Raw genomic sequence first — 14308 nt, forward strand, 5'->3', positions numbered from 1 at the left:
GAGATTGGCACCGATGGTACGCAAAGCTGGCAGGATTTAGGATTGGGAAACTGCTGTGGGTGAGGAGCACCAGTAAGGAGGACCGTGGGCAAAAGCTGCCTCGAGTGCCCTTGATGAATTGGGCTCACTGCTTTCTTCGGAAGCCTCCTAGCTGGGCCAGGGGGCAAGCTGAGGAAGCCTTAGGAATTGGACTGACTCCCATTACCCTCTCCACCCCTCCTGTATCTAAAATGTGGGGCTCAAGATGGGGTAGGCGCTGCTCCGTGGGGCTGATGGTTAGCTACCAGTGCCCTCTCCTGTCTGAGCTTAGGAAATGCAACTCTTTCCTCCAAAATCCTTCAACCCTGACTCTGATTTGCCCTGTTTGCTAAGAGGGGGAAGGGGGGGCATCCCCCAAAGCTCTTCACTTATGGTTATAGACGATCAGGTCTGGAAACCCAGACATCTGGGTTCTGATCAGACCCATCCCCAGTTTTCTAACCAAGTCAGACATCAACTGTCTTCCTTTCCTGCCTATCCTCCCTCACCAGGACTTGAACCCCAGCATTGTGATGCCTGTGTTTTACTTCTAGCTGTCTGTATTCCTGAATAGGTCTGTCCACATTGGATTGAGGAAGGAGCCTAGAGAACAGAATGCCTGGGTTCCAGCTCACTAAGTGACTTTCATCTTGAGTTTGTCTGACTCTGTCAGGTTTTTTTTTTCCTTTTTCCATCTCACTGCATCTCTGTCTCTGTATATCTTCTCACCCCTCCCCATTTCAGCTTTATAAACTTAGCCTCCATCAACCCTGAGGGGACTCTGGCAGGTCCACTCCCCACCCCCAGCTTTTTTGGCTGGGAAATCAACTGCAGATTTAATTGTGCCAAACACCTGCCTGCCAGATGTGGCAATTCCTCCATTCATCTCCCCCCCCCCCCCAGTTCTACCCTTTCCCCACCCTACTGAGCACAGACAGGGTGATCCCCCCCACAGGGTGATTTAGTGCTCCCTAAACCCCTTAGATCTCTTTCCTCAAGTTCCCCTGCAGCCCTGGCCCCTTTCCCCAGTGTCCCTCAGTCCTAGGCCCCCCCTGCTTCCAGTGCTGCTGGCCCCTCTTTCTCTTTACCATTATCCCCTAAGGGCTCCCCAAGCCCCTGTTCTTCTCCCTGGTGAAAGTCTTTCGTTTTGCTTTAGTTCACCCCAGTGGTGTGTCATCAGCAGAACCAGTGGGCCATTGGGGGCAGAAGCAGCCAAAGCTGATGTCATTGGGGTGGGGAGGGGGAATAGGGAAGGGGGGAAGTCTGGGAGGGGATAGGCAGCTTTAGTTTCTGTCTGCAGAGGAGACAAGGGTGTCTGGAGTTTAGCCAGACCCAGCCAAAACCTGCCTCTCTTCAGACCTGGCATCTGGCTCCTAGCAGAGTCTCAGTTTGTCTTCTCTATTTGTGCTTGTCTACCTAGATCGGAGTCTGGCTCGGAGGATATCTCTCAGCCACTATCTCTAGGGGACCACCTCCTGCCCCATTGCACCCTGCCTCTGCTTCATCTCCTATTCCACTCCTCTTATGTCTAAGTTTTCTACTTTCAACATTAGCTTGTAGTCTCCTTCCTCCCTCCCTTCCTACTTTAGTCTCTTTCACTAGGACAAGCATTCTTAACCAACAGTGCATGGATCCCTAAGAAATCCATGGATAGATTTCAGGAGTCCATGAACTTGAATGGGAAAAAAAATTACATCATCTTTTTAAATAACCTCTAATTGAAATTTAGCATTTTCTTCAATTGTTTAAAAACATGCTTCTGAGAAGGGGTCCGTTGGTTTTACCAGACCACCACGCAAAGAAAGGTTAAGAATCTTTGATTCAGCACTCCCACCCTGAACCGCTTAGATGACTCCCACATGAAAGTTCTCCTATGGTACTTGATTCTTGGGGTCTCCCTGAAGCTGTAGGTGCTAGGGTAGGGAAAAGGGAAGGGAAGGCTGAAAGGAGATAAGAAGGGAGGACGAAGTTAGGGGATTGTTTGAGTAAGGATGAGGCAGATGACCAAATGGAGAAACAGGAAGAAAGGGGGTACAGAGGAGGAAAAAAAATACAAAAGATATTGAGAAACGAATAGATTGAGAAGGCACAGGGCAGAGAGAAACACTAAAGAAAGGGGAAGTCTGAGAAAGGAGGCAGAAAAGTGGCCTGAAGGCCCAGTGGGGAAAGTTGGCTCTCCTGGGGCAGGCTAGTTATAATGGCCCATAAATCTATGTGTATTTTGGGGGAAGGGACAGCACATTCCCACAGTATTCCCATTATATGGTGATCTTCCTTAGTGTTTTTGCCTCAAGCCCACCCCTCTCCCCCATCTCCCTGGCATTCCTCATGCTATGGGAGCCCTTCCCATGTTTTCCCACCTCTTCCCAGAAATTTTGGGCTGCTCTTTTGGAATGTTGGCAGGCCAAATGCTGCAGCCTGAATCAATGAAGCAGAGAGGCCCCATTCCCCCTGGGAGGGGGTGCACTTCCCTTTTCCCCTCTCCTCCCTAGCCCCTCAGTGCCTGCCCACCAGCTGTTCCTGACTATCTCTCCCTCTTGTTCCCCTTCCTTCTTTTGCTTCTGTTTCTCCTACACACACTGACCCCTCCCCCTCCACATACACGCTCACTCCCAACCTCTGACCCCCAGCCTACCAGGGCGGCTGGGAGAGAAAGACAAAGGCAGGATTTATTGTTGGGGGTGGGGAAGTGGACTGGAGGAAAGGGTTGGGGGCAGTGACCCTGACTGGGGTTGGGGAAACTGATCGGGATACTGGGAGACTAGATGCCTCCTACTCCCTTCTAATAGCTCATTCCTTCCTGTCTCATTCGCTCCCTCCCTCCCTTGCTCCTGAAGTCTGGGGGAACAGGGTGGGGAGAATGACTCAATGGTGTACAAGAAGCCAGGCTAGAAAGCCAAAGGTGCCAGAGTGATTTCAGACTAGGGTGACAGAAATGGAGGGGGAGAGTATTACCATGACAGCCTCTGACTTTCCAAAGCTTGGCACCAGTGGAATGTGACAAGGAAGGAGGCACTTTTCTCCATCCGCATCCAGGGCTGGGCAAAAGAAATTAGGCAGTGGGAGAGATGGAAGTTAGTCTGGGAAGGGGGGGGGGGGGTCAGTTCCTCATAATCAAGCATAACCAGCAGTGGGGAGCATCAGTGGATGAAGCATTGACAACTTCCACAGAACTCCCAAAAGCTGAGAGACAGTCCTGCCTGGATAGTGGCCTTGTTGGGGCCAAAACTTAGTCACCTTGAAGCAGCCCAGAAACACTCAACCCACCCACCCCCAGATCCTAGGCAAGTGGGAAGGAGCTGCTGGTGTGTCGGTGCCTTTACAGTAAATAGAATGTTGGCCTGAATATTCTCTTGTCAGCAGGCTGGGTGGGGGGCGTAAGGGGGAGGGGGACAGAGAGGAGGGAGATGGGTTGGTCTGGGAGTTTCCAAGAAACTGGACTATATATCTCTCTTTGGACGGCTCACGCCTTTTCCCGAGCTGGCTCCCAAATCAAACCAGCCTCTAGAGTCCCTCCCACACCCTCCAGAACTTGAGAATGCAAATGTTTCACACACATACACACACACACACACATGCACACGCACGCACACGCATGCACACACTCGCACCTTTTTCCTCTTCCCAACATCCCCCCTACTCAATTTCTTTTGTGATTGAACAGACCTGAGGGTCCCTGCTCGAACCAGCATGCCGCCCCCCGCCCCGTCAGCTTCCAGAAGACTTCTCCCCCTTTCTTGGCACTTGACCTTGGGGACCAGGCCATTTTTTCCCTGTAGCCACCATAGTGGAGCTATGAAGAGTGGGGGTCAGGGGGAAAGGCTGCTTGTGATCCAGCCAAAATGGCCTAGGAAGAAAGGCGTAGGGAAACTGAATTCACCAGCCTTCCCTAGGGCCCCCTTTCATCTTATTGCAGACCTATTATTGGTCAGTTCTCCCTGCAGTCTACCCTCAAACCTTTCTACTGTAAATGTTCCCTTTGCTTGGCAACTGGGGATTTCAATGGATGTAGGGTTGAGTGTAGATGGATGTCTCTGTGTGTTAGGGGAGAAGGTTAGGAAGAGACAAAGGAAGTTGAGGGGAAGGGGGGAGGAAGATAGGAAAGGGAAGGGAGAGGAGAGAGGGAGAGGGACACGTGTCTGGTCCCCTCCCCAATCCAGGCAGCAGATTTACAGCCCTGGTTTGCAGTGGGGTGGGGGTGAGCATAAGGAAGACAAATCTGCAGTTCTGCCCTTAGAGTGTCTGGGTACTTAGCTTTAGCTCCCCCATTAGCATCAATCCCCATCTTGCTGCCCATCTATCTTCTGACATCAGCTCCTTCCCTTCCCTGTAGCCCAGGCTCTCTGACCCTAAGTGGCTCTTAAAGGGCCAGCCCAGAACCCAACTCTCCTCTTCCATCCCCCTGTAACCTAGTTTTCTTGTATGTACTCACCTGCCTCAGGGAATGAAGAGGTTAGGATTAGGGATGGGTAAAATCATTTTCTGGAACAGTAGCTCTCTTTGTAGAACCTGTAAGATGCCAGAGATGGCCAAAAGCACTGGCAGTGGGTCACCCCAGGCTCTTTCTGCTCTCTGTATCTTTTCTCACCAATCTATCCACCTCCTACCACCATTATTTGCCTAATCCCAGAAGAAGCCCTATCTGGGTTAGAGAGGGCTAGCTTGGGAGAATCAGGAATACCAGGGCACAGAAACAGAGGTGTGGGTATGGGTAAGATTTGAGCTAAGGCTAGAGAAACATAACCACTCTCTGGTGTACTGGACCAATGGAAAGGCCTTTGTCTTTTTCCATTTATCTCAGTCAGCAGTAGGAGATGATGTGTGTGTGGTGTTACAGTGTCACACAAGGCTGGGGAGAGTGGGGAGGTAGAGACTTGTAGGAGGTGCACGTCCTAGGTCCCACATTCCTATTCCCAGGGACCAGACTGTAAGAGGGTGTTGAAAGATATCTTCCTCTCTTGTGGAGAGAAAGTGTCCATAGCAGAAAAGGCCATGACTGTGTTTTTAACCTCTTCTCAGCTCCTCAGCAACCACAACTCTGAGGACAGAAGGGAACTGGAAAGCCCAGTTCCCATCCTGTAGGCATGCTGAGGGGCCATAAAAAGTCTCTGGTTCTCCTTTGAATTTTGCCTGCTCCCAGTGCTCCCAAGTGCCTGTGGGGAATTTCCTGGAATGAAGAATCCTCATGCCTTCTTTCTCTACCATAGTTCCACAATCCCCCTAGTGAGCCAAGGTTTTCACTTCTCTGGCCAGTGGAAGAAAGGGCAAGCAGTTAAGTGAGGAGCCTGGACCAGAGACTCCCACTATGGCTCCCTATTTGTTTCCCCTCAGCACAGCCCACTCCACCCCCAACCCCCACCCAACACACAGCTATTATCTTAGAGATCTCTTCTCTTTCTCAGTCAAATCCCCTGAAAAGGCCATCTGCTCCAAGTACATCTACTTTCTCTCCTTTCACTCTCTTCTAAACCATCTTCGATCAGGCTTCCTACTTTATCACTCAAACTGCTCTTTCCAAAATTACCAGTGAGCTCTTAATTGCCAGATCTGATAGTCTTTCCTCAGTCCTCTTCCTTCTGGGCCTCTCTGCAGTATTCAACACTATTGATTACCTTCTCTTTCTGGATAGTCCCTGGATTTGCATGGCATCACTCCCTCCTGGTTCTTCTCCTACCTGCTCATTCTCAGTCTCTTTTGTTGGATCATCATAACACATCCTTCCTGATGTGTGTACGTATACCCCCACGAGCCTGGGGGCTAGGGAGAAAGGCTGCTTATGACACCAGAATGGTCATTCCTGATACATATGGGGACTATACCCTAAGACTATCCTACACCCTTTTTACTTCTCTCTCAACCCCTGATAATGTCATCATTTTCCTCTTCACACCGATAGTGCCCAAATCCATATTTTCAGCCCTAATCTTTCTTCAGAGATTACCTACTGCATTTCAAAATGGGTGTCTAGGAGTCATTTCCAACTTAACATGTTTAAACTATTTTTTCCCTCCCAAACTCCTTTTCTAAACTTCCTGTTACTGTCAAAGGAATCACCATCTTTCTTTCCTGTCACCTACATTCCCAACCTTGAATCAAGGTATCCAACCACAGAATGCCAAATCTTTTCATTTCTAATTCTACAGCATTCCTCTAATACAGCCTGTCTTTTCACACAAGTGTCCCCCTAGGTCAGGCTGTCATTACCTCTCACTTGGACTATTTATTACAAAAAGGAGTCTATTTTCCCCTTTGGTCTCCAGGTCTCAAGTTTTCATCTCTGTGCTACACAGCTGCCAAAGTGGTTTTCCTAAAGTGTAGATCTGACCACATCTCCCTGCTCCTCAGTAAACTTCATTGATTCCTGTTTCTACTAAGATCAGATAGAAAATTCCTCTGTTCAGTCTTTAAAGATGATGCTCCATCTCTCACCTCTGCCTTTGTACCAGCTGTCCCTCCCTTTTGGGGCGATTCTCTCCTTGCTTCTATCTCTTGGGAATCCTTTCAAACTCAGGCAATTCCTGAGCTCCCCAGCTGCCAAAGGCCTCCCTTCCCAAACTACCTTTTTTTTTTCTTCATTTGGTACACATGTAGTATGCTTTTCTATATGTGCATCTTCTTTATCCTGTTTCCTGTCATCTCCTTGAGGGTGAGCACCATTTTTTCTATTCCCAACTCAGTATTGAGATGAATAAGAAATGCTTATTATTACTAGGACACAAATATTCCCAAATCCTGGAAACTAAATTTGAAGTCACAAATTTAACTGAGAAGAGGAGCAGAACAGAGGAGTTCAGGGGTCTGGTGCTAAGATTCCCACCCCTCCCCAAGTCTGAAAAATCCCACGGGGGAGTGGGGTGGGGAGGGGGGGGAAGGTTTGCAGGGGCAGGGAATTCTCCTATCCGCCCTGCTTCTCTTTAGGATCTGACCTCTTCTTATCAAGCTGTTTTCCAAACCCAGTTAAATTCCCTCCCTCTCTGTCTCTGTCTCTGTCTTTCTGTCTGTCTGTCTCTCTTCTTTGTGTCTCTCTCTTTTCTCCTGTCCTCTGTTGCTCGCTCCTATCTCTGTGCTTATGTATCTCTGACTCTTGTTTCTCAGGGTGGAGAGTGTAATTAACAGATCTGAAAAGGAAAGGCCCAGTCTCCCTATTTTCTAGTGTTTGGAGTGGATAATCACATCCTCCCTCAAGCTAGCTCCCTCTCCCTTCAGTTTCCCCATCTTTCCTCCCTCAGTCCCCTTTCATTTTCCTTTCTCAGCCTCAGAATCCCTCTTTCCTTTTCAGTTCCCTCATTTCTTTCCTTCAAGCCTCCTTTACTCTTCCATCTCTCCCTTCTAGGCCTCCCCCCGAATTCCCCCCATCTTGCTTCCTAAGGCCCTCCATCTTTCTCCCCGAAAGGAGGAGGGGGCTGAGGAGGGGGGTTGTGTTTGAAGAGGGAGGGAGAGAACAGAGGAGCGAGACGGGAGAGGGGAGGGGGGAGGGGAAGAAAGGAGGAGCATCCTCTCTCCAGCCCCCCTCCCTCCACTCCCCCACCCCACCCCCCCAGCCATAGGACCATAAATCAGAGCCTGGGAAGCTTGGCCAATGGCAGAACAACTCGTAAATCGGTCTGTCAGGCTCGGCCAATGGGGCAGGGCGCTAAATCAGGCTCTGTCAGAGCTTAGCCAATGGCAGCCCCTGAAATGACCATAAATCTGCCAGAGAGAGACAGAGAAAGAGAGAGAGAAAGCAGCAGAGAGAGGGGAAGAGGGGAGAGGGGAGAGGGGAGAGGGAGAGGGAGAGGGAGAGGGAGAGGGGAGGGGGAGAGAGAAGAGGGAGAGGGAGGGGGAAGGAAGGAAGGAGAGAGAGAGACTAACAGAGAGAAGCATACATATGCTGAGAAGAAAAGGAAGGTGAGGCAAGGCATGGGAAGGAAGCTAACGAAAAAACAGAACTCCGGCCCAAGTAAGAAACAGGGACCAAGGTGTTAATGTGCACCTCACAAAAAGCCCTGTGCCACGCTGCCGCCTCAGAAACACGGACGCCCGACGAGCCGCACGGAGCCAATGAGTTCATCCATTATCCATCACGCTCACACTTAGGCATCCGTGCATACGTTCATTCGCTCCTGTCCGTGTTTTCACCCTGATCACATAGGCTCCAGCCGTTTGCAGCTAGGAAGGGTGCCGCCTTGCCTGGGCATCCTCCTTCCGAGTTTCCCACGAGGCTTTTCCACCCTGACCCAAGAAGGGTTTGAAGGGCTGTTGCGTTCCCTTTAATTTACTCTCTTTCCCCGTGTTGGCTTCAGATTCTCCCTGCCAACTGGGAGGTCTTTTCTGGAGTCTAACCCCAAAGCCTGTTACTGCAATGGAAGATCACATTCTCTTGTTCCTACCGAATGGCCCTTTGGAGACTTTATGGTTACCCTGTCCACCTTTCTCTTCTCTCCTCCTTTCCTCTCACCTTTTCTGAGAATGAAGATTCTGCTGCGTTTATGAGTAATTTATTTTGAGAAGGGGGGAATCTAGAAAATAAAGCCATAGATTGGGAGGTCAGATCCTTGAGTTCTTTGAATTTCCTGGAAATGATACTGTCCATATGTTTGGGGGGAAGGGTAGGGTGGAAAAAAGAAGACAGGACGGTCTGTGTCTGTCTCCATTCTCCCTGGATTGGCTTCTCTCTCTGAGTTCAAGTCTTCCTAACCCCAGGGGAGCTTGGGAATGTTTAAAAGAGGTCTCGGTTTAACTTTGCTTTGATTATAGGAATCACCTTTCTTCCTCAGCTCCTCCATGTCTCAGAATGGGAAACTTCTTACCCCCAGTCTTTGGGAAATAGGGAACGAACTGAGAAAAGTGGTGGAACTTCTGAGCAGATAGATGCCCACCCCCACCCCCCCGGAGGTGGGAAAATGTGAAACCAGCATCATCTAGTGGCCACATGTAGTCCATGGACACACACTACCTTCCCACTTCCCTCTTCTTAGGGTAGGGAGGCCCTGGCCCCCTGTTAGACTCTCCTGACTCCTAAGGTTCCTTCCCTCTCCTCCTAATTGTTCCTCTTTCACAAAGGCAGGATGGGGGTGGGATAAACAGTGATGTGAGGGCTGTTGGCATTCTACTTTCTAACCCTGACATGCCTACCCCCAGTATCTACACCCAGAAATCTCTTGCTCAGTTTCCTAACCAAAGACACAATTTAAATATCCTACCCCTATGGAATATACTACTGGAAGGTCTCTCTGAATAGGCTATGACTAGGGCCAGCAGCACTAGAGCAGGAGAGGGGTATTTCCAGGATATTTCCATCTATCCAAAGAAGCTGGGGAGCCTTAGGAGGAAAGGAGTTAGGGCTGCAAGGTGGGGCATTCTGGAAATTTTAACAAAAAAACTTGCTGCATGCAAATGATATGCAAATTAGCTTTAATTAGGCTTTGAAATCTTGTTGCTATGAATCCTGCTTATCTTTCCTTTACCCTCCTAGAATTATAGGATTTTAGAACTGAAAGGAGCCTTAGAGATTTTATAACTGAAAGGTAAAGTGATGGTCTCAGAGTCAGTCTTCCCAACTTTTAACCCAGCTTGAGCCCCAGCCCTTGTTCCTCTTTGTCCGGATCCAAATTGCAGAGACAAACACCACCAAGCCTGTTTATTAATAGTAATGCTGACACAAAGAAGGAGGGTGGGGGAGTGAGAAAGATGGGCACAGAAAGGACTCAATCCATGAAGATGTTCACATGCCCTGCTTGTGCCTGTGGTCATGATGCTGACTTCGTTGGTAGTATAGGTGGGACCCATTTCCTTCCAGTGCCTAAAGGGTTACCGGAGTCTTCGGAAACTCTGAGTTCCCCGTCTCAGGATGGACCCATATGCCTCACGGAACTGACGGTTCATGGCTGCATAAAGTACAGGGTTGATGCAACCGTTGAGCCAGGTAAGATTGGCCGCAAACATGTGCAGGATGCGTGGGGCCTGAACTTGAGCATCAAATATATTAAGAAGCAGAAAAGGGATGTAACTGAGGCAAAAAAAGAGGAATACTACAAAACACATGCGAGTCACCTTCCCAAACTCCGATGAGCCATTCTGGGCCTTCTTAGTTGCTTTAGCAGGTGGGGGGCAGGTAGCCACCCCCTGTCCCATCTTTTCTATCCTAGATACTCTGTTGTTTTCCTGACTTCCTGTCTTAGATGAATCATTCTCCAGCGTCTGGGTGGTTACAGTACTGGCTGGTTCAGATGATGTCCCCTCGTTGGTCGTCCCTGATGCCAGACCACTGTCTAGCTCTTGAAAGTGTCCAGATAGGGCTTCTCCAGCCCCAGCCACATTGCCAGCTCGGAGGCTGGCCTGGCGAAGTTTGTACTGGTCCAGTGCCTGGGCTGCCCGCCTCACTTGACGGTGAATGAGACAATAGAAGATGCCAATAGAACTGAGCCCAAGCACAAAGTAGATAACCAGTAGGATGGTGGTGTAAGGACGCCCCCGCATTCGGTCAAAGCTACATGTACAGACGACAGGCACCAGGACATAGATGGGCCAGAGTGGGGCAAAACTCGCTATGCCCACCACCCATGTACAAACCAATGTCAATGCTACTCTCTTGGCTGTAAAGATCCGAGGGAAGAGAGTAGGGTGGGCTATGAGAAGGTATCTACCAAAGGCAATGAGGCAGAGGGTGAGGATGGAGACAGAGTTGGTGACAAAGAGGAGCAGACCAAAGACCCGGCAGAAAGTAGCTCCAGTGCGCCAATGAAGATAGAGGTAGGAGTCCACAGAAAATGGTTGCAGAAGAGCACAGTAGATGAGGTCGGCCAATGTGAGGTTGGCTATGAGAAGGTTGAAATGGGTACGGAGCTTGGGCTGGGCACCCAGGATCATCAGAGTAAGCAGGTTGCCAGCAGTGCCAGTTGCTGCCACCACCACACCCCAGATGACAGCAATGTAACGATAGTCCACTACTGATGAGTGGTAGCAAGAAAAGTTGGCATCATCAGAGGTATTCAACATAGTTGAGAGGCCAGAGGGTCAGAACTGAGTATCTAGAAAAGGGAGACGAGATCAGAAGTTGGGGGCAAAGGCTGTCATCCTGTGTATATCCCCTTTATGCAGTCCAGTGACATTATTCACCCCACTTTTATCCCAAATTTACAACTTAAAAATTCCCTCATACCTCTTCCTAGGCCTTTTCATCATCTTTCTTCTCCCTTCCTAATCTCTCCCAAGATCCTTAACCCTCTCATTAATTAACTCCTTAAATTTCTAATGCTTTATTCTTCCCTCCCTTGATACTGTATCCAATGGAATGGGAGTCAGGATGCCCTCTAACCCCTCCCCTGGTTCTAGCAGAACCATCAGTGCCTCAGTGAGCTCAGATCTGTTCTTCCTTGGGGAATAAAACATAAAATTGAAAGGACATGTAGATCTTCCCCACTTGGCTCCCGTACCCCAGTATACTTCCTTTTTTTTACACAAATATAATGTAAAGCCAACTTACCTAAGTTACAGTCAACTGGTGGTTGATGGCAGTGAGTGAAGTCTAGTCTCCTGTATCCGAGATGAATGTTATACCAAGAAAGTATCTGGACGCTCCAAAATTGCCAAATTCTCTGGTCACCTCCTTCTTCCTCTTCCCCCATTTCTGGCCTCTTTCCTCTGTTCCGGTAGGACTGATGAAGTACTGAATTTCTCTGTTGAAATCCCCTCACCCACTTCCTTGCTCCAGACCCCTCCAGTTTTTCCGTTCCCTTCTCAGAAACCAGATTCTACATTCCCTCACTAAACACCTCCTCTCACCCCAACCTCATGAAGCAGAATTGCTAGGTTCAATTACATCTCAAAGTGGCAGACGCCATCCAGTTCTGTGTGGTAGGCCCCTCTATAGCTCCACTTTCAAGCCTTTGCTTGAGGACCCCTAGAAAAGGGAGCTCATTAGGTCTCTTTCTGACATGAGATGACCCTACCCTATCTCATTTTATATATGAGGAAACAGCGGTTCAGAAAAGTGAATTACTCGAGATCACATAGGTAATATGTGGCAGAGCCAATATTTAAGACTTAAATAATGGCAGCTTGATGACACAGTGGATCAAATGCCAGCCCTGGAGTCAGGAAAACTTGTCTTCCTGAAATCTGGCCTCAGATATTTACTAGTTGTGTGACTCTGGACAAGTCACTTAACTCTGTTTTCTTCAATTTCCTTATCTGTAAAATGAACTGGAGAAAGAAATGGCAAACCACTCTATTTTTGTCAAGAAAATCTCAAATGGGTCATGAAGAGTCAGACACAACTGAAAAACGACTGAACTGAATTGATGCCTCTAAATCCAGGTCTTTTCCCATTATCCTGAGATATTATCATTGGTTCCTCTCCCAAGGAAGCTTTGATTTCCATTTCCCTGAGGCCAGGAGACCACTTACGTATCTTTTCTAGTAATCCCTCCTCCTGTCCTTCTAGTAAAGAAGACCAGGTAAGATGGAAAACTAAGGCAAGATTCAGGGCTCTCTCTCCAGAATCAACAAGCATTTATTAAACATTCAACAATGTGTAAGTAATTCCACAGCAAGCTCCATGTTAAGTGGCCAGAAATATCCTTCACGCCCACTGTCCTCCCTTCAGCCTCACTTTGAAGTGTCCCACATCGCTGTCAAACATTTGCCCTCTGTCTCACTGGCATTTCTCTAGCCCCTTACTATCTTTCCTCCAGTATTCTCTGTCCTTTCTTCCTCTCTTCATCCCCACCCCAAAGCTCTCCAGCCCTTGTTCCTCCTTCTCCCCTCAGTTCCTTCCTATCTTTCTCCAACGTCCTAGTTCTCATTGTAGGGTTGAACAGACATATAGTTGGACTCTATTTCTGGGCACAAAGTCTTTCTGCCTTCTTCTCTCAAGAGCGCAGCGAAGGTTCTTGCCCTACTTGCTTTTTCTTTCCCCTAGCTTTCCCTCTTTCTACTTGACTGGTCCTATTCTCATTTCTCCAAGACTAAGGTATGAGTAAAGGAGCATTGGTGGGGTTCTGAGTTAAGCTGTTTGTTTCCAATCTCCCTGATCAGGGGCTCCCAATCTATGGTTGGAGTATCCCAAAGAAGTGTCAAGTAGCTTATTAAAGGGGTCAGAGAATATTTGGTAACTCACTATTATTATCTTATGGAAATTAATTTTTTCATTTTACTCATTTGCAGGGTAAATTCTAAAATGTATTCCTTTCATATTAGATAGAGGATATGGATATTACTGAAAGCCCAGAAAGCAGATAAAAATGTTTGGGAATTCTTAGCAGTGGTTCTCAAAGAGTGGTCCTTGGACCCTTTCAGGGAGTCCTAGAGGTTAAAACCATTTTCATAATGATGCTAAGGCTATTAAAATACTCATCCCTTTTCCAACTACATATCTGTGTGATTTTCTTCATGTATTACAACCAAAACAACACATTGCAACAGATTGAATGCAGGAGCAAATATGAGAAGCTAAACCAACTGTCTTCTATTAAGCCAGTCATTAAAGAAATTTGCAAAAATATGTAAAAAACAATGCCACTCCTCCCACTGATTTTTTTTTGTTTTAGAAAATATAGTTATTCATCATAAAAATGTTATGCTAACGTAATGGGTTTCTTATCGTTCATTTTAAATGACAATAAATATTTTTTATTATCAGTTTTAACGTCGAATACAGAAAACATTGATGGATTTAGCCCACATAAACAAAAGCTCTTTTGGGGTCCTCAATGATTTTTGAGAGAATAAAGGGATCCTGAGACCAAAGAGTTTGAGAATCCCCAGTCTAGACAAAGATGGGACCGGGTTAATAGCACGGTGGGGAGGAGGAGGGAGATAGGGCTGAATTCTGAAAGAGAACCTGGTTGAAGACACTAGGGTTCTCTCAGACAAAATCTGAACGCACACACATACGCAGTCTGAAAGTGTGCTGATTGTGTGTTAGGTAGAGATGAAGGTGGGTCCTCGTGGATCGTTGTGTGTGATCTTATGTCCCACAAGCCCATTCCACTCTCTGGAAGTCGTGCGTCTCTGGAGGGATAAGAAGTTTCATCTAGAATTGGGGGGCGTAACTGTGTTACAAGGTTAACTACGCTTCTCCACCCGCCGGTGCCTCTGAGGGCTGGACCTCGTCTATTTGTGTGTCTCTGACGCCGCCTTGTGGAACAGCTGTGTCTCTTAAAGCAGGCAATTGTCTTTCCTGGATGGCTGAGCTTAAGTACTAGAAGTTGCGGGGGACAGAGCGGGGAGAAAGAGGGAGGTGCTCCTCACTCAACTGCTCTCCTGGAGATACCAACCATCCCCACCCCCTCCACCCTCTGGCTCCCGG

The 14308-nt window shown here is 48.1% G+C and overlaps 1 protein-coding gene across 1 annotated transcript; it reads right to left on the bottom strand.

Moving 5' to 3' along the window:
* Positions 1-9609: 9609 nt before the first annotated feature.
* On the bottom strand, positions 9610-11692 carry GPR84 (G protein-coupled receptor 84). The gene is made up of 2 exons (XM_072654915.1): positions 11483-11692; positions 9610-11027 (listed from the first exon to the last, which is right to left on the bottom strand). The coding sequence occupies exon 2, from the start codon at positions 10993-10995 to the stop codon at positions 9808-9810; it is 1188 nt and encodes a 395-aa protein (XP_072511016.1). The 5' UTR covers positions 10996-11027; positions 11483-11692; the 3' UTR covers positions 9610-9807.
* Between the last annotated feature and the right edge of the window lie 2616 nt (positions 11693-14308).

This window comes from Notamacropus eugenii, chromosome 3, assembly GCF_028372415.1.
Source record: "Notamacropus eugenii isolate mMacEug1 chromosome 3, mMacEug1.pri_v2, whole genome shotgun sequence".
Classification (NCBI taxonomy): Eukaryota; Metazoa; Chordata; class Mammalia; order Diprotodontia; family Macropodidae; genus Notamacropus; species Notamacropus eugenii.

Excerpts from the sequence above, each read along its gene's own strand:
- GPR84 (XM_072654915.1), bottom strand. The coding sequence starts at position 10,995 with ATGTTGAATACCTCTGATGATGCCAACTTTTCTTGCTACCACTCATCA.